The following is a 20,750-nucleotide window of genomic DNA, read 5'->3' on the forward strand; positions in this document are numbered from 1 at the left end:
GAACATTTCCTTGCCTGAGATGGATAGATAAGCACACAACAGAAGGAAAAACACTCAAATTGCACTTTGAGGCAGACCAAGCTCTTTTCCCACAGTAAATTCTTTGTATATGCACATCAAAACCAGATCTAACAATCCACTGGGATGGGAAAAACCAAGGCCAGTTTGTGGCCGTGACGGAACTGGCATGAGGGCAGATCTGTGAGTAAGGTCTTGACAAAAAATGTCTTCCCTGTGACCATGCAGTTGCTTACCCTGACATGTCGAGAGTGGGGATGGGAATGTAGAGACAGAAAGGACAATTTGCTAGAGAGTATTCTGGGTTTCTTCTGAGTCCACTGCCTCATCCTGCCTCAGCAAATAGCATATTGCTGAGCTGTTACATTTGTCCTTCCAAGAGATACAACTGACCTAGAGATGAGGATTCCCCTTGCATGCAACATTCTACTCTGAGTTAAGCAAATCCTCTACTAGACAGTGGCCAGTGAAGTGGAGGGACAAGACTTGCCTGAGTCTCTAAAAGTAAGCCATGGGTTTGCTGTGGTTAGGGACAAGTCTCTCAAAGGCAGTGCAAGAAGTAAAGAGCACTGGCCTAGGACTTGAGAGCAAATGCTAAGTCTTTTGCTCTTTCTATCCCACCAGGCTGGAGCTCTTGGTGGCAAAGGATCACATAATAGATTGAAAATACTCTGCAAAGTGTATAGGATAATATTAAAATTAACTGTAAAATCACACCACCATTACTACCACCACCACCACCACCACCACCACCACCACCACCACCACCACCACCACCACCACCACCACCAGAGCTCATACTTCTGCTCTTCCTCTCAAAGAAAGAGCTTTTCTTTCTTACAGAAGTGAGAATGCAACCACCTACACATGGCCTTTGCTATCAGACTTACAAATTAGCCCCTCCCCTTGGGCACTGGAAAACTACATGGGCATTGTATAAGAGAATAAGAGCTCAGAAACTACCCACAGTACGCTAAATGAGCAGACAACTTTATTTTACGTTACTGTTTGGCTTTATTTTTAGCAACACACACACACACACACACACACACACACACACACACACACCACTCCTTGGCATATATATAAAGCAAAAAAAGGACACTAGAGCTTTGAAATCTAAGCACCATTCTGAGAACAATGTTCTGCATGGAAAAGAGACTCTTGGTGCGATATAATGTGTGTAACTCAATTTGGCTTCAGTCCACAAAAGAAGAATGTGTTATTTAGCAAAAGGGAAGAAACATTTGGTCTTAGAGAATCTTGGGTATTTGCAAAGAATTATTTTGATAGAGAACGACTAACAGCTTCTTTTCTTGTTTCTCCCCAAGGATAGTAATGGCCTGCAGGGAGCTTAGCAGAGCAATCATGGAAGGAGAACACACAAGTTTCCATACTAAGTGAACCTTCAACATCTTACAGATAAGGAAGGTGTGGCCAAAGAGTAGGCTTTGCTTAAGATCATGGAAAAGGGTGGATGTTTGCCTGGCTTTGCACAATCCACAGCCTTTTCCGTCTCCGAGGGCCTCATTTCCTTAGGCCAGCAGGAGCTCAGCCCACCGTGATCTTAGGCTCCTCTCCTGACAGACTGACCTATTGGGAGGGGAGGGGCCACCAGGGTGCAAGTAACTGGGCTAGGCCTAGAAACTAAAGGCCAAAGGCTGAAAGGCCCATCTGTTGCAGTCAATTCACCCAAATGTGTTAACAGGCGGGAGGCAGCACAAAGCAGCAGTTACAACCTGTGCCCCTTCCCACATGATGGCTGTTTTTTTATCACCTGCAGCTGCAGTCGTTTGTGGCAACCTGCTGTGTGCTGCCTCCCTCAGAGCCCCGTCTACTTCCTCTGAGGTGCTTGCTGTATGGAAGCCACCCAGCCCAGGGGAGGAAGCATCACCAGGACTTTAAAATCCAGGCTTGTACAATAAGTCCGGTGGAATCAACTGCTGCCGAGATCCCAGCTTAGAGACCAACACTTCCAACACCCTACACAGTCCACTCTGAAGAGTGACAAGTAAGAACAGACAACACCCGCTTCCCAACTCACTCCCCGACTCTATCCTAGACTAGTAGCTAACAGTGTTCCATGAAGGAAGTCCTGGGCCTGTCTCAGAGACTGTCTCTGTGCTCCAGTGCTATGTGAGCTCCTGGAGCTCAGCTCCATCCTTTCAAGCAGGAGATGGGTGGGGGGCCTGACAAAAGCCGACCCTAAAATGAGGTAAGACGATTTCCATGGAGGTTTTTTTCCCTGCAGAGAAAACTTTCTACTTACTCTTTCCAATGACATGGCAGCGGCTCTTTCTGGAGGGCAATTTACCCCCAAAGGCCATTTACAAATCTAGAAGCATTTCTTTCCAGGATTTCTTGTAGCCAAGGCTGGCTTCCAATACACCATGTAGCTGAGGTTGACTTTGAACTCTGATCCTCCTCCTATTTCTACCCTCCAAGTGGAGGGATTACATACAGGTATATGCTCTATACCCAGCTTCTAGAGACATTTCTAGGTTTCATGGCCGAGCAATGCTATTGAAATTTACTGGGAAGAGGCCAAAGATACTGCTGATATTCTACAGTGTACAAGTCTACTTCCACAAAAAAGGATAATCCAGTCCCTAAAGTCAACGGCTGCCAGAGCAAAGAAAATCTACATTAGAGTAACTAACAAGCAAGGGATTCAGTTGTCTTTACTCTCTTGGTGATGCCAGCCAATGGTGAAATATTTGGCGAAAGTGCTGAAGACAGGCCCAAAGAGCTATAGACCGACATCACCAACAGCTGCCATCCCTCAAAAACATGCTGGATGACTAGCTGTCGGCCCCGGGACAGCAAGGCCATGAAGCTTGCTCCCTACCACTGACCTAAACTACAGTATTGCTATGGAAATGAAGCAGATCTACACAGGCTCCAGGCAGCTCAGCCACCTGCAGGGCAAGCTGAGTCAGGAGAACCAACACGATGCTCAGACAGCAAACAGCCTAAGCACCAGAGATAGAGGGATGACAAAGTGACTGTCCTCCAGGAGCCACAAATCTAAAGGAAACATGAAGGAGTAAACAATTTACCAATCTTCACCCATGACTAGGCTGCTCTAGCTTACATTTTCTGTTGAAAACCCTTCTGGGAAGAGAGAAAACCAAGAAAATAGAAAGAGAAAGCAGTGGAGCTCCACCGCTGATTCAAATCTATATTGCTATGGCAGCCCCTCTGAGACAGGGTCAGTGCCTGGCTTTGCACCAGCTGGGCTTGTGGAGCTTGTAAATAATTAAAAGGTAATTGGAAGGCGAGCCCAAAGTATTAAGTGGATTTCTCTCTCAGGGCACAGGGAGTTTCCCTGCTGCCAGTCACATTATCTTTCAGGGCTGTATTTTTGTTTTGTACTCACACACACCAGCTCCCGATAACTGTTAGAGGAGTAAACTAATTAGGGCTGCATATACTGCTCGGATAGGCTTGGAGACAGAGGAACAAAGCCTCTAACCTTTCTACCGTCTTTTAAAGCAACCCAGCAGTGAGTGCTCACTACCATGAAGGCACAGGCTTTAGAAAAAAGAAGCAAAAAGGAGAGGAGGGGGCCGCAGGGGCGGAGAGGAGTAAGGAAAGGAAGCAGGGAGAGGGAGCCAACAGGAGCTGTGTATTCAAGAATATTTAGCTGCTATCATAGCTCAGCCTAGAACAAAGAAAAAAATCATTCCCAGATCTTAATAAAGTTGCTGACAGACCTCAAAGAATCTGTGATCAGATATTAGCAGGGTTCTAGGGAGTGGCTGGTGGTGGCTATATCTTGAGGGTGATGAACGTGGAGCTACATAAATTATTAAGGGTCTTCTCACAGGGTGGCTGAAGTTCTGGCCATGCTTCCTGAGGCCTGACCTAGCTGGTGAACCCATTGCTGTGACAGGATATAAAGCCAGGAAGTTGAGTCATTGGGCTCAAGAGTCAGTCACGACATGGTCCAGAGTGCAGCCAGCTCTAGGGGGTAGTGTGCAGGGAGAGGAAGACAAAGAACCTTGAAGGGGTTTATAAATGGATGTCTACATACTCAGCAGTTAACTTGCAGGAATATCCCAAATATGTCAGAGATCCAATAGGTTATGTTGGCCCTTCCTTTTCCTGGGATATTTTACGCTCTCCAGAACCACCAGAAGGGTCCCTATGGCTTCTTTACCTTTCTCAGTCTAGGTGGGACTAACTACACCAACAGTACATGCCACATGCTTTTCTAAATGAAGCCTGAGGCAGCTATAAGACTACATACAATAAAAATATATTTGGATTTGAAATGTCTCCAGAGACTAGTTAATTAGGAGAGAGACAAAATTAAGGCAGGGCCAAATCCATCTTTTGCTAAGGTCCTTTCTGCTCCCTTCAATCTGGATGTCAATTATTTAAATAACCCTTGGAAGGGAGGAGTGAAGGAGGACGGGCAATAGTAACAGCAGTCACTCAGTAAGCACGTAGTTGGAACAATGAGAGGCAACACACTTACCCCTCTTCTGCATAAAGACAAAGAGGTCATCCAGAAATTCTTTCCTTTCAGGATCACCGTCCAGTTCATACAGCTGCAGGCCAGACCCCAAGAAAAAACCACAATGAAACATCCCATCTCACTGCAGGTGTCATCCCAGAGATACTACAGACATCTGAGGAACTATAGATGTGACTCATCTGCCACTCACATCTGTACGTGTAGGGGAACAATACAGCCCACTGCAGAACTGTTTCTATTTTTATCACAAAGACATTACAGACCTTGGCAAAATCTCGAGAGATCTCTCTTCCCCGGGCTCCATCAGCATCATCGCTCCAGGCCAAAGCACCATTCTGAAGGGGACAAAACACAACATTGAGAGGGGAATGGGAATTATGAGTGAAAGAGCAAGACCTTCTTCATTCAGGGAAAGATGACCATCCTCAGCACTCCTGCTCTCCTGGCTCACACTAGAAAAGCCTATTCAGGACCCTCTACTACCCTTTTCAGGGACTTCCTGTTTTGCTTTTGATGGTGGTTTCAAAATATGGTGTGTAGCTGGGTTGGTGGGTTTCAAAAGAACCACCTCCCTTACTTGGCAAAGATGGATGTCGCTTATGCTTGATAATGCTGAGAATGACACAAAAGCCCAGAGTCCCAAGACCCCCATCCCAGCTGACTTTCTACAAACTGCCATTTTGAGACACACTCACTGAGCAGTGGCTGCGAAGATCGACACGTTTTAGTCTCTCCATCCAGCTTACCATCAGAAACCCTAAGGCTAGTGAAGAGAATGCCTGAGTGACTACAGGCCACCACAGCCTGAGACTATGCCTGAGGTGCAGACTGGGCACAAAAGTTAATATTCATTAGGAAATTAAAAAACAAAACAAACAAAACCTGAGCTTTGGTTAGATCAAAGCAATGCCATTCAGTGGAGTAGGAGGGAAGGGGAAGGATGCCTGTGTTTACGTTCTTTATTCAGCTGCATAACTTACTCCTCTGGCAGCTGCCTCTTTACCTCTTCTATAGGAAACCGGTCCTTCACCCGGTTGCTTTAAGAACACCAGAAGCAGTCTCTGTCTGCTGCTAGTTCAGAATTTCAGTCTTTTGGAATTATGTCATCTCCATCAGAAGGAACGTTCTTGATAGAAAATCAATCTTACTGTCTTCTTTGTACCCCAGCACAATACCACACTACCTGGTACAGAATCAATTTGCTATTTGAACTGAAACTCTCTTCCACAGATACACAAACGCATATACCATAGACACAACCCAGCCACCTCTGTGCCAGTGGCAAGTATGAAATCTCCCAGTGTAGCTTTCTGTTCACTCTGTCCTGGTGGATGCAATAGATACCTCAAGCTGTGCCATCCTCTCCTTCCTCCCCTCTCCTGGACCACAGGCACATGTAGGCACACCACCCTGCTAGCTGGAGTGTGCAAGTGCTGGAGAAGGCATGGGGGGTTAGGAGCAGAGATTTCTCAGGAGAACACTCTTGACTGCACAGGAATCTTGTTCTAAAACCATGAAATGATAGCCTGGGCAAATTCTACTCTGTACCCATATGCACACCCTGCACCCCTGTGCCTAAAAGCAAGAGGTCATAACTCAGTTATATTTTTGAGGCCACACTTTGCTTTCCCTACTCAAAGTTGGCTCTGAGATGGAGATCAGCATCTTCCTCATTGCAGCAATAGCACACAGAGAGGTCAGTCTGACAGAGAGTGACACCTTGTCAGTTGAAATGAAACAAGCTATGACAAATTGTTTTCCCAATTATCTAGTGAAAGATGTGTGTAAAAAAGTGCTTGGTCAGCCGGGCAGTGGCACTCGGGAGGCAGAGGCAGGTGAATCTCTATAAGCTCAAGGCCAGCCTGGTCTACAAAGTGAGTTCCAGGACAGGCTCCAAAAGCTACATAGAGAAACCTTGTCTCAAAACAACAACAACAACAAAATGCTTGGTCAGGGATTGGACAGTGCACACACCAGGTCCAGAGGCAGACAGTTACTAGTGTCCTTCCAAGCTAATAATCAAGCAGAAGCATTGTTTTATTTTTTTCTGTTGTTGTTAAAGTCAACCCCACATTGTAATTATAGTCACTAGAAATCTAGTATCATCTGGTGGCAACTAGCACAATGAATAATCAAGATGAATTCTGCCTGTTAGGTCAGCAAAACCAGACTGTTACATTTGAAGCCCTTTCAAAGGGTGCAGTAGGTTGCCCTAATGCCCAATGATTTTGTTTGAGCCAGTAATTCCTGCTGGAAAGTCAATTATCCTGGGAGCTCCTATTGGCTGAAAGACATTTAATGGGGGATCATTGTGCTTCTGTTATGTCAGCTGTTTACTGTGGCAGCTCAATTTCCAACTCTGCAACTGGAGATCCGAGGCTGACACTCACAGGAGGATTCTTTATCAGTCACCAAGATGAAAACACTGAGTATTTGCTAATTACAGTAACTTGCAGGCATTCCCAAGGCTCAAAAACTATGTCACTCTCAGTTGGAGGGAGAGGACCTAATCCACAACCTTGAATGAGCAGGGCTTTCAGCAGTGGGGGAGGGGTGTGAGAACAAGCATGCCAGTGTGGCCACCTTAGGGCTATGTGTGAAAATAAACACCCAAGTGACAGCAGAGCTCCACAGACAGAAAAGAGAAGAATGCTGGGGGTGGGGAGGGGGTTGGGAAAGAGGTTGGTATCCACTATGTCTCCTCTACTTTCTCCAGTTCTGCTCCAATTGCAAAGGATTCTAAGCACTGGCTATTGCCACGAAGTAAGGAACAATTATAATGTGCTTGGTCCAGAGAGGAGTTGGCAATAGGGGTGGAGTGGAGAGAGTGGAGGAGAACAAAGAATTGAGAACAACATTATAAAGTGGATGCCACTATACTCTACAGGGACAGGATTTTAGCCAGAAACATCTCTAACCCAATGACCACAGAGAAGGACGCTGGCCACAGGACAGAAATGAGACACTGAACTTTATTTATTTATTTATTTATTTTTTTAGATTTATTTATTATGTATACAGCATGTATGACTGCAGGCCAGAAGAGGGCACTAGATCTCATTACAGATGGTTGTGAGCCACCATGTGGTTGCTGGGAATTGAACTCGGGACCTCAGGAAGAGCAGTCAGTGCTCTTAACCTCTTAACCTCTGAGCCATTTCTCCAGCCCCTGAACTTTATTTTTAAAAAATGAAAGGAGGGGTTGGGGATTTAGCTCAGTGGTAGAGTGCTTGCCCAGCAAGCACAAAGCCCTTGGTTCGGTCCTCAGCTCTGGGGAAAAAAAAAAAAAAAAGAATGCCCTTGGTTCAGTCCTCAGCTCTGGGGGGAAAAAAAAAGAATGAAAGGAAAAAAAGTTGCCTGAGTGTATGAGCCTTCCTTCTCATGTTCTAAGGCAAAGACAGTTCTTTTCTTTTCTTTTTGATTTCTCAGTGTAGCCCTGGCTGTCCTGGAACTTGCTCTGTAGACCAGGCTGGCCTCGAACTCACAGAGATCTGCCTGGCTCTGCCTCCCAAGTGCTGGGATTAAAGGAATGCGCCACCTCCACCTGGCTCATCTCTAATCTTAAGCATCCTGAGGGTATCCCCAGCTCTCAGCACAGAGACAGCACTGGTACCTCCTGGGAGACATGGTCAGCTCCCCTGGGACTCACTGCCTCCTGTCTCCCCCCTCCTGCCTGTGCTAGGAGGGCTGGTTATAGAGCTTTTTCTGTTTATAACTGATAGAATGCTATAAATGGCTCACTTGTACAATTCAAGTTTTCCTCACCTATCATTAGGGTGTGCACATGACTAACTAAAAAGTTATCAGCCCCCAAATAATTCTTCTTCGACATCAAGTGTGGCTGACAGAATGCAACGGTGGGAAAAAGTAGGGGGAAGTAGAGGCAGCTGGAGACTGGGTAAAACATATGCCAAGGGACATCTCAACCTTTGGGGATCACGAGGGAGGGGTCCATAAGTTGAAGAGTCACTGCAGACAGGTCTAACCTTCCAGGAATAGGCTTTGAACCCACCTGCACAGGCAGCAGTATTAAACATCCCAGAACTGGGCGTTACGGGGGAATATGAGTCGATGCCAACAGTAGCCAGTGGTTACTTATTGCCATTTACAGCCTCCTCTTACTTCAGAAATCCCTCTTAACATCTTTGATCTCACCAGGAGCTCACAGGAAACTGACCGTTTGTCTCGGAATATCCACCCAAGACTAGTTTTAGTTGTCACACCCACATTCAACTCATGTCCACCAGGGAAACCGGACTATTTTCCCTTAAACTCCTTCAAAAAGGTAGTGAAAGACTGTGTGTGTGTGTGGGGGGGGGGCAGGAAGCTAGTATTTGTGTACTACAGTGTACTGTGCACTTTAGACGCATTTTTCTCACTTACTCCTACATGCAGAAACGGCTCGAGCTGGGGAGAGCACGGGTCAAAGAACTTAGCAGCCACTTGCCCCAGTCTTAGAGTTCCTAACGGGCAGCACCAGGGCTGGGTTTGCCTGGCTTGCTTGGCGACATCATGCAACCTCCTGGGTTGCAAAGAACAGCACAAAGTATTCTGCACAGGACAATTAAGAATGGAAAAAAGGAGAGAAAGCAGCAGAAACATCACGGCCCGAGTGGCTCTTAAGGGGAGGGTCTTTCATTCTTGATCCTCTCACTGGCTTCATCTGTGTATTTCAGCCAAACAAAAATTGCCCTCACTTGTCCTGGAGAGGTATCTGGGGACACCAAAGAGGGTAAACCTTTACCTTACCTCTACCTCCAAAACAGACCATCTATTCTAGGAAGACCCTCTTTCCCCCAGGGGGATAGGAAGAAGGGAAGTGGAGGAAAAGAGAGGAGATTACATTTAAGGGACCAGAGGAATGTGGTACCTAGCATCATGAGACCATGTACATATAACGGTTTCAAAATAAAACAACTCTAAGTCTTAAACTACCTGACTGCTACTCAAATTAAAACACTGAACCTCCAACTTCTCAGTCCTAGAAGATCAACAAAGTAGAGGGAAAATGAATGGATTCATTTTTTTTTTTTTTAAATCTAAAAAGCTGCCCATGGAAGAGGAGCCAGCCTCAGTCCCAGCAAAACTAGCGCAGCTGGATAGAACTGGCCAGGAAGCTCTCAGGTCTACAGATGAAGGCCTTTTTCTAACAGAACTGCCTGGTAATGGAGAAAGCCTTCTTAGGAAGTGAGCAGCTGCTTCGTTCTGGACGACTATCAATCTGGGATCTCGGGGTTTGGGATCTCACATGAGGCAAGGTTGGACCATGTGGCCTTTTTTCTCTTTTGTGAAGCAAAGATCCGATGATAAATTTATTCAGTCCAGATTTCCTTGAGAACACATCCCAGGTCGAGCAAGCTGCTGAGGAAAATAGCTCCCCTGCTTTCCAAAACAAAAGTGGTCTCCAGCACTGGGAGGGTTACCAAAGAGTTGGAAAAACAAGTTGGACATACACAGAGTAAAGCTACAAATACCAAATCAGAAACGCTTGGAAGGTAGAAGGTTGAGGCTCAGAGCTGGAGGTTAAGGTGGCCTTGAGGAATATGGACTGAGGGGAGATTTATAGTTCAAGTGAACACTGGGGTAGAGGACAAACAAGGCATGTTTTGGCAGGAGGATGTAAGTACATCAAATCTAATAGCTAAAGTGGAAACAGGCTGTGAAATGCCTTGAATACCAGGAGGAAATTTAAACTCTGAACTGTGAACAGTGGGGAGGGAGGCAGTAGAAAATTTCTGAACTGAAAAAAAGTAAGATGGAATCAATATTCTGGAGAGTTTTAACAAACTATTTTTTTTTTAAGATTTATTTATTATGTATACAGAAGAGGGTGCCAGATCTCATTACAGATGGTTGTGAGCCACCATGTGGGTGCTGGGAATTGAACTCAGGGCCTCTGGAAGAGCAGTCAGTGCTCTTAACCTCTGAGCCATCTCTCCAGCCCCTTAACAAACTATTTTTGTTGGGAAAATATAATCTATACATATGGATGTACAGACACCTAATGGAGAGGGGGTTGTAGGTGTCTTTTACTTTTCAGTTTTTTCTGTTCTATTCATTCATATACAAACTTCTGCTCTCCTAGGATATACTGCAATTTCTAAGAAGTGCTGAGGGGAAAAAAACCCCAAAACCGAAGACAGATGAAAGCCTCTGACTTGGTGGAGCTTAGACTCTCATGTAGGGAGATAGACAATTTAAAAAATGATCTGTGCTGAGGATGTAGCTTAGTGGGAGTGTTCACGCTAGTTCCTGGGTTCAATTCCCAACACTGGGGCTGGGTGGGGGGACAAAACAAATCCCATTTATGTCTAGAAGGTTTGCTTGTTTTGAATTTGAGTTGCTAAAGTTTTGTTTTGTTTTGTTTTTTTAAATGTGTATGGGTGCCAGGTGGCGGTGGCGCACATCTTTAATCCCAGCACTTGGCAGGCAGAGCCAGGAGGGTCTCCGTGAGTTTGAGGCCAGCCTGGACTACAGAGTGAGATCCAGGAAAGGCACGAAACCCTGTCTCGAAAACCCCCCCAAAAAAAAAAAAAAAAAACAACCCCCCCCTCCTCAAAAAAATGTGTATGGGTGTTTTACCTATGTGTATGTCTGTGTACCTGGTGTGTCTGATGTCCCTGGAGGCCAGAAAAAGGTGTCAGAAACCTTGGAACTGGAGTTACGAATGTTTGTTAGCTACCATGTGGATATTGGGAATTGAACCCTGGTCTATGGAAGAGCAGCCAGTGTTATTAACTGCCAAGCCATTGCTCCAGTCCTCTGTCTATGATTTCTTTAATCATTAATTTTTTTTTCTACATTAGCTTTTTTTGTTTTTTTGAAACAGGGTCTCACTAGCTCCAGGCTGGCCTTGAACTCACAGAGATCTGTCTGTCTCTGCCTCCCAACTGCTGGGATTCAAGACATATGCCACCAACACTAGCCCTACATTAACTTTTAAAAAATATTTTATTTTATTTGTATGTGTATATGTGTGCTTATATGTGTACCACACGTATGCAGGAGCCCTTGGAAGTCAGAAGAGGGCAGTAGATCCCTTGGAACTGGAGTTAGGTGGCTCTAAGCCAGGTCCTCTCCAAGAGCAGCTGGTGTTCTAAATCACTGAGCCATCATCTCTCTAGCCCCTACATTAACTTGTGACTCATGTGTCAAGACCTACTGTATGCTCCCTGCCCCTCAACCCAGTAATGAAGGCTAGTACTAATATCATACTGGAAGGACAGAATAACCTATCATAGAAACAGCTTCACAGTAGCTAGTCTTTCACACAAAGGAACAGTCTGACTCTTCATTTACAAAATATTTTTTTAATGCCCCCCACCCCATGGTGGTTTACAATGCCAATATATTGTTTGTATAATGGTGATGGGTGGGTGGTTTTGCCAACTCTGAGAAACTGGGTTGGGGAGGGGAGCAGCAGAACTAGGGGAAATGACTCTCCTAAGAAGCAGACAACTCAGAGAATCAGCTGGATTGGGCTGAGGGGATGAAAGAGAGGATGACTGAACTCTTAAGGGAGAGAAATATGTTCCTGTGCAAATAGAGAGAAGCCAGGCAGGGGATGAAGCAGGAAGCCTTTGAGCACTAATGAAAACAGACCACTGTCTAGGGGATAGGGTGACAATACCAATCCTGTAGCTAGGAAGAAAGCCAGGTTACAGAAGCAGAAGCCAAAAGCTTATTATTGCCAAGTGTGGAAAAAAAGGTGAAATATTAGCAAATACCTCCAGACCCAAGAAGGCTTGGCTTTTGTTTTCACTTAGATTGGGGGTGGGGGGATAACCCCAGCAGACCACGCCTCCAAGACTTCAGGAGCCAGCACTGCATTCCTCAGAGCCCTACTTCCCCAGAGACAGGAGCCTGACTTTAAAAGCAATTAAGTATCTAGGCTATTTTAGGATTACTCCTTGACCACCTGGAATATCTTATTAAAGCACAGCTCAGATGTCCAAAGCAATTTTAGTTCCCATTCCTCACTTCTCCTCAAGGCAAAAATTAACCCTTTTCCCTAGGGTTAAGTACAAGGGTGCAGCTACCACCAACTCTTCACTTGGGATTTCTACATTCTGACACCTAAGAAATTGTCCTTACAAAGGGAAAAAGGTAGGAAGAAATTTTCTTTCCTTAACACCTTGGTGCTAACTGATAACTCTTAGGAGATTCTTGAGCATTCTCTGAAAAGACAAAACGGTAATGCATTTTCTGTCTCCTCTATAATCTAATAGACATGAGCCCCAAGGGCAAGCATCTAGGCAAATTCCTAGGAACTGACCCTCAAAGTAGTCATTAGCAAAATCACCAGGCTTCAAGGCACTGATCTCAAGCTCTTGGATACCAATTAATTGCTCTGAAATATAGTCCCTATCTAAAGTATTTAGGCTGAATATGGCTGTTTTTGTTTTCCCTATAATAAGCAACACATAACTACCTATCTTTGTCCACATCCATGGCTCAGTATTATATGTGCCATGCATGTGACAGCTTTACTGATGACCTAGCTGGTGGTGTTGTAATGTTAAAAATTCATTTCCTAGATCTTAGTATGAAGAAAAGAAAAACACACTCCTGCCATCTTCTTAGTTTTAACTGATTGCAGGAAGCAATGAGACACAGAAGGGGCAGGGGCAGGATTACAGGAGAATCCTAAGGGGAGAGAGAAGCCCCAGGAAGTAAAATAGATACTGTTAGAAGCTACACTGTTGGACTACAAAACCTCCCTGATAAGATCAGGATTACTGCTCTTAACTAAATCACTCTAGCCTTGGAAGCACTGGAATTATAATTATCAGATGCTCACCTTCCGCTGTCAGGTAACTTTAGCAGGAACCAGAAAGAGCTTGCCCACCTCCCACTAGCAACAGAGATCATTCAAACTCAGTGGCTTGGAAAAAGAGCCAAGTGACACTTCTGATTAAGCAGTAGAAAGGGGGCAGGGTGGAGAAAGGAGAAGACATGATCCTGCGTTCTCATCTAGATACAAAATCACACCATGCAATCAGGAAGACTGGCAGAAATGAGGTGTTTCTCTGAAATGAGGGAGAAAGATGAAAATACGAAGTTGGTGATGAGAGGACCCAATGCCAAGGGGTAAAATGCAAAGTAGGCCTGGTCTAGGAAGAAAGCCCAGCTCCTTCTCTCTGCGGAACCCAGCACGATAGCCCTTTGCAACCTCTGAGCTGTTCCTTGTGCTTCTGACAAGACTGCTGATGTGGCCACTGGATCTTCCTCAGAGCTACAGAGCCTGTGAGGCCAACTATGACATAACAGGACAAATAGCTAAGAGATTAGGAGCCTGGCCAGCCACGGCTCTCAAAGTCTCATAAAACACAATTTAATTGTATACGAAGCAAACATTTAAGAGGGAAAAAAAAAATCTATCATGCATCAGTTAATAAATGTTTTTTAAAAAGTCTCATTTATTTATTTGGTCCAGGTTCTGGGTAGCAAAACAGGCTGGAACTTTTAGCCTTCCTGTTTCAACCTCCCAAATGTTGGGAGGACAGATATGAGCTACCAGGCCCAGGATAATTTTTTATTTAATTTATTTATGTGTATGTGTATGTGTCTGTGTAGATATGTGCACATTCATGTGGGTACCCACAGAGGGTATCAGATCTAGAAGCTTGAGTTACAGGGGGCTGTGAGCCACCAAACATGGTGCATATTCCTTACAAGAGTAGCAAGTGCTCTTACATCTCTCTGGTCCTTCAAGCCAATTTTTTGAACTCTAAGTTTGTACTCTGAACTTTCCTATAATTGTTTCTGTAAGTGCCTGTTCATAAGCAGTTTTGTACTTTTTTTGATTCTGAGATAAGTGACTATGAAAGCATGAGTAAGGGGTGATAGCTTTGTGGTTAAATAGAGCTTGCCTAGCATGTAACAGAATCTAGGTTCAATCTTCAGTACTACAGAAGAAATAAACAAGAAGCCAGGCATAAACACAGCTTCAGAGCCAGGCAGTGGTGACACACACCTTTAATCCCAGCGCTCAGGAGGCAGAGGTAGGCAGATCTCTGTGAGTTCGAGGTCAGTGTGGTCTACAGAGCCAGTTCGAGGGCTACATAAAGAAACCCTGTCTCGAAAAATAAACAACAAAATAACAGCTTCATGAACATTCATAAAAGACAGCCACAGTATTGAGAAAAAGAAAGTTGAAGTACAATACATATGGTTTCTGTTTCTGTTAAAAATAAAAACAGATTGTGATTTTTAAAAATCTGAAAAGGTATAGACTTACAAAGGAACCACCCCAAAGTCCTACTGACTTTTACTTCACATGTTTTAAGACTATTTGTCATTTTTCCTTCTCAAATATTTTAAAATACATTCGACAGATATGATGATTCAAGTCTGTAATCCCAGTACTTGGGAGGCAGAGGCAAGAAGATCCCAAGTTTGAGGCCAGCCAAGGCCTCATCCTGTCTCAAATTTCTAAAAATTATATTTTATTTTATTGAGACAGAATCTCACTATGTAACCCTGGATGTCCTGGAGCTTGCTCTGTACATCAGCCTAGCCTTGAACTCACAGAGATCCACCTGCCTCAGCCTCCCTAGTACTGGATTAAAAGTGTGTACTAAATGAAAAAAAAAAGAAAGAAAGAAAGAAAAAGGAAAAGAAAGGAATATGATTGCTCCTAAGTATGGTGGAGAAGGTTTATTGTAGATATATGGGAGAGCACAGCCAGAGGTAGACACAGGGACATCTGGGAGAGTCCAGAGTGGACATGTCCAGACTGAGCTGTGCCATGTGGGGAGAGGGAGAGGGGTTGGGGGAGGGAAGAGAGGGAACCAGGTGCAGCAGCCAGGAGGCCAAAGGTACAAAGAGAGTGGGCAACCAAAAGGGTTGAATCATATTGGGAAGAACAGTCCAGCCCCCTGGGCTGGAGAGTTTAGGGTAGGGGGTGAGGTATGTCAGTCAGGAAGGCCCTGTAAACAGTAGGGATTGAGGGATGAAGGGAGAACCTGGTGGCCAGGTCTGCTTTGATATGTTAAATAAGCACCTCGGCCATTGTCCTGTGTTTGAAATCTAACATGTACCACTATTAATTAAATTTTTAAAATGACACTTTAGCATTTATTTAAACAATAAAAATTTTGCAGACTAATCAGTAATAAAAGTCAAGCACAAAATTGTATATAGAATAAAATAATAAACCTATAGTAGGCATTTTCCTTTAAAATACAAAGGATATACCACAAATGTTTAAAGTTCTATCTAAGTTGTATGACTATAGTTGATTGTATCTTTTCTTTATAAATTTGTGTATTTTCCATATTTCCTATAAAATGAGCCCAAATGACTCCTACAATCTGAGAGAAAAAAATAGAAATTCTATAGATTGATTATTGAGACAGGGTCTTAAGCAGTCTAGGAATGGAGTACTGCAGCTGAGGATGACATTGAACTTTTAGCCCTCTAGCCTCTGCAGATGTCAAGACACCAAACACCCATTTTATGTGGTGCTGGGGATTGAACTCAAAGCTTTGTGAAGACTGGACAAGCACTGTACTGAGCTCCAGACCACAAAGTTATTTTTAAAGTGATGAAACCATTGAGAGACTATACCTCTCAGAAGGGAGCACAGGGCTGCAAGCCAGATCTGCCTGGGTTCACTGCCCAGCCTCCTCCTGGTGAGACCACATACAGCCTACTTCCCTCTTTCCTCAGCTGTCAATAAAACTGTGCCTTACACAGCTCAATGACATAGAGCCAGTAATTGTCACAGGGCAGGTCAAAAAAATCCTAGTTGTTAAAAAACACATTTAAAAAAAAAAAAAAAAAAAGCGGCCGGGCGGTGGTGGCACACGCCTTTAATCCCAGCACTCAGGAGGCAGAGGCAGGTAGATCTCTGTGAGTTCGAGGCCAGCCTGGTCTCCAAAGCGAGTTCCAGGAAAGGCACAAAGCTACACAGAGAAACCCTGCCTCAAAAACAAAACAAAACAAAACAAAACAAAAGAAAAGCAAACAAAACCACTATCAAGGATAAACTGATGTAGAGGAACTCTACAGACTTCCCCCATTCTTTTTTCTTTCTTTCTTTCTTTTTTTTTTTTTTTTTTTCCCGAGACAGAGTTTCTCCATGTAGTTTTGGCGCCTGTCCTGGATCTCGCTCTGTAGACCAGGCTAGCCTCAAACTCACAGAGATCCGCCTTACTCTGCCTGCTGAGTGCTGGGATTAAAGGCTCGGGCCACCACCGCCTGGCAGACTTCCCCCATTTTTAAACCTATAGAAATGCTAGATGAAATTTAACTCTATACCTCCTACACAGAACTAAGCATGAAATCAAGAAAGGGCTTCACAAGTAGAAATAGGAGCAAGTGATAAAGCTGAGGGCTAAAGAATGTCACCCAACTAGTTTTTTAAATTTTATTTTAAATAATTTATTGCTTTTATATATTTATTGGGGGGGGGTTGTGAGCCTTGACCCATGTCTTCTTCGACTATGTAGGTCCTAGGAGGCCAAACTTAACTCATAGAGATCTGCTTGTTTCTGCCTCTTGAGTGCTGGGATTAAAGGTGTGTACTACCTACCACACCTGGGGCCCCCAGCTATAGTTCTTAACAGGGGTGAGGACTGGGATTTAATCATTTCCCCCACCCCTAGAATTCAAATTGCAAGTCTCTAGCATGTCAAGAACCAGAACTGAAATAACTACATAAAAGGAAGAAACCTTGAAAGATTACATCTACTACGGCCCATGAACTGGGCCTGGCAAACCTACACACCAGGTCAGAGACAGCATGGAACTTTGCCATCACCACACAGCACCCACTTAAAGTCAGCCAAACCAAAGGAAGCAGCTAAGCAGGGGGAACCCCAGCAGAGGAGAAAACAAAACACCCTTAAGTAGACAAGTCTTCCAGAAATAAATCCTTATGAAATGAGCTTGCCAAGAAAATAGCAAATCAGCACAAGAGGAAACGGACTCTTATGCAGGAGAGGACAGGACAAAAGGAAAAACATGCATCCGAATTTAAAAGCATGTATCAAAGAAATGGCCAAATATGGATACTTGAAAGAAAGCTAAGCAAAGTCTTTTCATTCCTTTTGTATGCTTGAAACTTCCATAACAAAAAAGGTTTTGTTTTGTTTTTTGTTTTGGTTCTTTTTTTTTTTTTCCCTGAGACAGGGTTTCTCTGTGTAACAGTCCTGGCTGTCCTGGATCTCACTCTGTAGACCAGGCTGGCCTCAAAGTCACTGTCCGCCTCAGCCTCCCAAGTGCTGGGATTAAAGGTGTGCACCACCATTGCCCAGCCAAAAAACCTTTTTTTAAACATTTTTTATTTTACTTTATGTATATGATCATTTTGTCTACATGTATGTCTGTACACCACTTATGTGCTCCTGGAACTGGCGTTACAGACAGCTATGAGCTGCCATGTGGGTGCTGGGAATTGAACCCGGGTTCTCTGGAAGAGCAGCCAGTGCTCTCAACCTCTGAGCCACCTCTCCAGCACAACAAAAAAGTTTAAACAAATCCTATGATTCACAGTTTAAAAAAATTAAAGGAACTAGCTAGGCAGTAGTGCACACCTTTAATCGCAGTACTCAGAAAGCAGGCGGATCTCTGTGAGTTAGAGGCCAGCATGATCTACAAAGTCAGTCGAGTTCCAGGACAGCTAGGACTATATAGAGAGACCCTGTCTTAAAAAAACAAATGAACAACAAAAAAATTATATATATATATATATATATATATATATATATATATATATATAATTTTTTAAAATTTATTTTTCCCCAACCACTTGCTTTGAAAGCATGGGGACCCAAGTTTGATCCCCAGAACCCACATACAAATGCCAGGTGTGGTGGCACATGCTTGTGTTCCCATCAGTGGTGAGACAGAGTTAGAAGGATCCCTGGGGCTTACTGGCCAGTGTTCCTGTGGATAACACACACCCCCAAGCATGCACCTGAACATACACATACTTGACTAAAAGAAAAACTGTCCAAGAAAAAAAAAATAGTGTTAGTTGAAAGAGAGGAAATGACCACAAATCAGGCTTATGGGACAGAACAGGGTTCAAATGGAATAGATAAAAGAGAGTCCAAATCTAGAATACTATTGTCAAGCACAAAACAGTAGAGTAAAATTTTAAAAACAAAGATTTACAAAGATCAGCAACCAGGCTCACACCACGCTACACTCTCCAACAAGAAAAAAACAGGATTAAGGAAGACAAAATAATGGTCAATGTAGGGACCCAGGGTCCACAGGGCTATGAACAAAGTACAAAAGGGGAAAAGAAAGATATGAAGAAACGATTCATACTCACCATGGCTGAATTTATTACAAACTTAAAAACTCAGTGAAGAACTAAAGGAAAATAAAGCTAGAAAGTAGAATACAAGTAGTGGTGAGAAAAAAAAAATACATAAACTTGGTAAGTACAGAGAATTGGCTGGGCGGTGGTGGCGCACGCCTTTAATCTCAGCACTCAGGAGGCAGAGCCAGGCAGATCTCTGTGAGTTCAAGGCCAGCCTGGTCTACAGAGCGAGATCCAGGACAGGCTCCAAAACTACACAGAGAAACCCTGTCTAGAAAAACCAAAACCAAAACAAAACAAAACAAAAAGAAAAAGTAAAGAATTGACTTTTAAGGGGAAAAAATTGGAGAAAAGCAAAAACAGAACCAACTGGAACTAAAGTACAAACCACAAAAGGCTCCAAGTCAGAACTGGGGTGTCAGAAGTTAAAAACACAGAAATTACTTAGGTACTATGGTTTGCTTAAAGATTAAGGATGCAAATTACAATCTAAAAGTAACCAATAAAAATGTGCTGGGGGTAAGTGGGCGTGGGGTGGCTCAGCAGGTATAGGCACTTGCCATCCAGCCTGACAACCTGGTTCAATCCCTAGGAGCCACATGGTAGGAAGGGAGAACTGAATCCTCCAAGTTGACCTGACTTCCACATGTACGCTATGGCATGTATTTGTACACACACACTCTAAATAAATATAATTTTAAAAATGCCTGTCATCTCAGCTACTCAGGAGGCTAAGGCTCAAGTCTAGGAGTTGGGGACCAATCTAGGTAAAAGTGAGACCCACATCTCAAAAAAATACAAAGTAACCAATAGAAGAATAGAAAGTAAAGTTTCTAAAACCTGTAAGAGATAAAGAATAAATAAAGACAACAACTAAATAAATGAAGACAGGAATGGAGAAAAACAAGAGGGGCATTCTTAAATCAAAATCAAAACAAGAGGGTGGAAACAGATCCACATGTGAGACTCAGAATGTGTAGCTCAGTCGTACAGCACTTGTCGGGCATGCACAAGCCCTGAATTTTAAAAGAAACAAGAAGTAAATCTACATGTATCAATCCCAATAACCAAATACTAACCAAAAAAAAAAAAAAGGCTGTTTTTGTATCAGAATATTTTAATTAAGCTCTCCCAGAACCTGGTCATACAAAAACAAAAACAAAACAAACAAACAAACCAAAAAAAAACCCTTAGGGTTGGGGATTTAGCTCAGTGGTAGAGCGCTTGCCTAGCAAGCACAAGGCCCTGGGTTCGATCCTCAGCTCCAAAAAAAAAAAAAAAAAAAAAAAAAAAAACCCTTAGAATATAAGAAAGATCTAAGTAAATGCAAATTAACAAACTCAATCCAATAGACAAAGATAACACTGTATCTATCAAGTAGAGAACACACATTGTTTTCAAGGACATTTATAGAAACTAAATCATACATAAGGCTAAAACAGAAAATATCTTAAATTTCAGAGACTCAAAAGCATGCAAGTTTTCAAGGGCCAAAATTTGTAGAATACAGCAAAAGTGAGACTGATTCAAGAAAAGTATTTATAGCCTAAGATGTATTTGGTAAATAACAAGAATTCTAGGAAACGTGTTACAGCTAAAAGAAAACAAATTTGTGTAAATAAAACCAACAAATTTAAGTAAGATCAGCAGATCATGTCAACCTCAAGAAAAAGGGCTGGTCCGTGGTTGCCAGGAGCCAGCAGGCAAGGAAGGCTGAAACAGTACAACACGATTTCCAGGGCAGCAAAGTTGTTTTGTATCATGGTGGATACACGTCATTATACATTTGTTAAACTCACAGAATGTACAATAAGAATGCATCCCAAAGGCTGGCAGCACAATGACTCAGAGAGTAAAGGTAATCACTGCCAAGTCTGATGACCAAGCGGAAGGGCTCTAGCAAGTTAGCCCCCTGACCTTCACACATTCACCACGGGATGCGCACATTTAGACACCACCACCCCCGCACAC

At 43.5% G+C, this 20,750-nt stretch overlaps 1 protein-coding gene and 1 non-coding gene across 6 annotated transcripts in view; one reads left to right on the forward strand and one right to left on the reverse strand.

The window, feature by feature from the left end:
- Positions 1 to 20,750, reverse strand: part of Arid3b (AT-rich interaction domain 3B) — a 50,017-nt gene that overhangs the window by 15,211 nt on the left and 14,056 nt on the right. For all 5 annotated transcript variants that reach the window (XR_009380253.1, XR_009380252.1, XR_009380251.1 and 2 more), the window contains exons 3-4: positions 4,765 to 4,836; positions 4,502 to 4,574 (exon numbers count right to left, since the gene is read on the reverse strand). Coding sequence is in view for 1 of the 5 variants with exons in the window: in XM_059267979.1 (XP_059123962.1) it covers positions 4,502 to 4,574; positions 4,765 to 4,836 (145 nt within the window). In the remaining 4 variants the exon portion in view is untranslated. The remainder of the gene's footprint in view (positions 1 to 4,501; positions 4,575 to 4,764; positions 4,837 to 20,750) is intronic.
- On the forward strand, positions 19,976 to 20,048 carry Trnaa-agc (transfer RNA alanine (anticodon AGC)). The gene has a single exon. It is a non-coding gene; the product is annotated as a tRNA-Ala (tRNA).

This window comes from Peromyscus eremicus, chromosome 7 (assembly GCF_949786415.1).
Source record: "Peromyscus eremicus chromosome 7, PerEre_H2_v1, whole genome shotgun sequence".
Classification (NCBI taxonomy): domain Eukaryota; kingdom Metazoa; phylum Chordata; class Mammalia; order Rodentia; family Cricetidae; genus Peromyscus; species Peromyscus eremicus.